Here is a 655-nt window from a genome sequence, read left to right as displayed (position 1 = left end):
TACTATTGCATAAACACTCTTCATGGCTCTGTGTAATTCCCTTCACGACCACGTGACACGAGCGCCCCCCCTTACCTGACGAGGAGATTTGTCTCGTGTAGTCTTTCAAGGACCAGTTATCTGCGGGGTGGGCGAGGTCGGCGCCCATCCGCCCGCAGGCAAAGCGTGCCTCCCCCCACGTGGCCCTCTCCCTGCCCGAGTGGTAGTAGCAGCCGCCAGACATCCACTGGAAGGGATCCTGGCACTCTGTTTTGGAGTCAAAACAGAGTGTCAGAACCAGTCCCTAGGAGCTTAGTATGTTCAGTTATAAAAGACGTGGCTGTGGCATCATTATTGCTCTCGCTGCCGTCTTTATCAGGTTAGTTTTCTTTTTATTCTGATATTTTTGACAAACAAAAATGTCAAAATACACTAGTCTGTCGCAACCTAAAGGAAACAGCTACCTGTGGCCGAGGGATACTCCATTTCGATGCGGGCAATGTCATTCATCTTCTGAAAAATTCCTTCCTGCAGCTTCTCCAGCCTCTGCTGTCGCTTCTCGATGTCCGTCCAGAGACCCTTCGTCTTGAATTCACAGCTGGGGATGTCGTCGAGAGTTGCCTGCAGTCTTATCAACGCGGCCAGGAGCGGCTCCGGCGGCGTGTCTCTCCCTCGG

At 52.5% G+C, this 655-nt stretch overlaps 1 protein-coding gene across 1 annotated transcript in view; it reads right to left on the bottom strand.

Moving 5' to 3' along the window:
- The window catches only part of LOC119587888 (C-type lectin domain family 4 member G-like), a gene marked incomplete at its 5' end in the record, with an annotated part of 2260 nt that extends 1605 nt beyond the window's left edge, over nucleotides 1-655 (bottom strand). The window contains 2 exon segments of the mRNA XM_037936596.1: nucleotides 76-246; nucleotides 444-655. Coding sequence (XP_037792524.1) covers nucleotides 76-246; nucleotides 444-655 — 383 coding nt within the window.

The sequence above is a fragment of the Penaeus monodon genome, chromosome 23 (assembly GCF_015228065.2).
Source record: "Penaeus monodon isolate SGIC_2016 chromosome 23, NSTDA_Pmon_1, whole genome shotgun sequence".
NCBI classification, from domain to species: domain Eukaryota; kingdom Metazoa; phylum Arthropoda; class Malacostraca; order Decapoda; family Penaeidae; genus Penaeus; species Penaeus monodon.
Note: the sequence above shows the minus strand (reverse complement) of the source record. Positions and strands in the feature narration are given on the sequence as shown.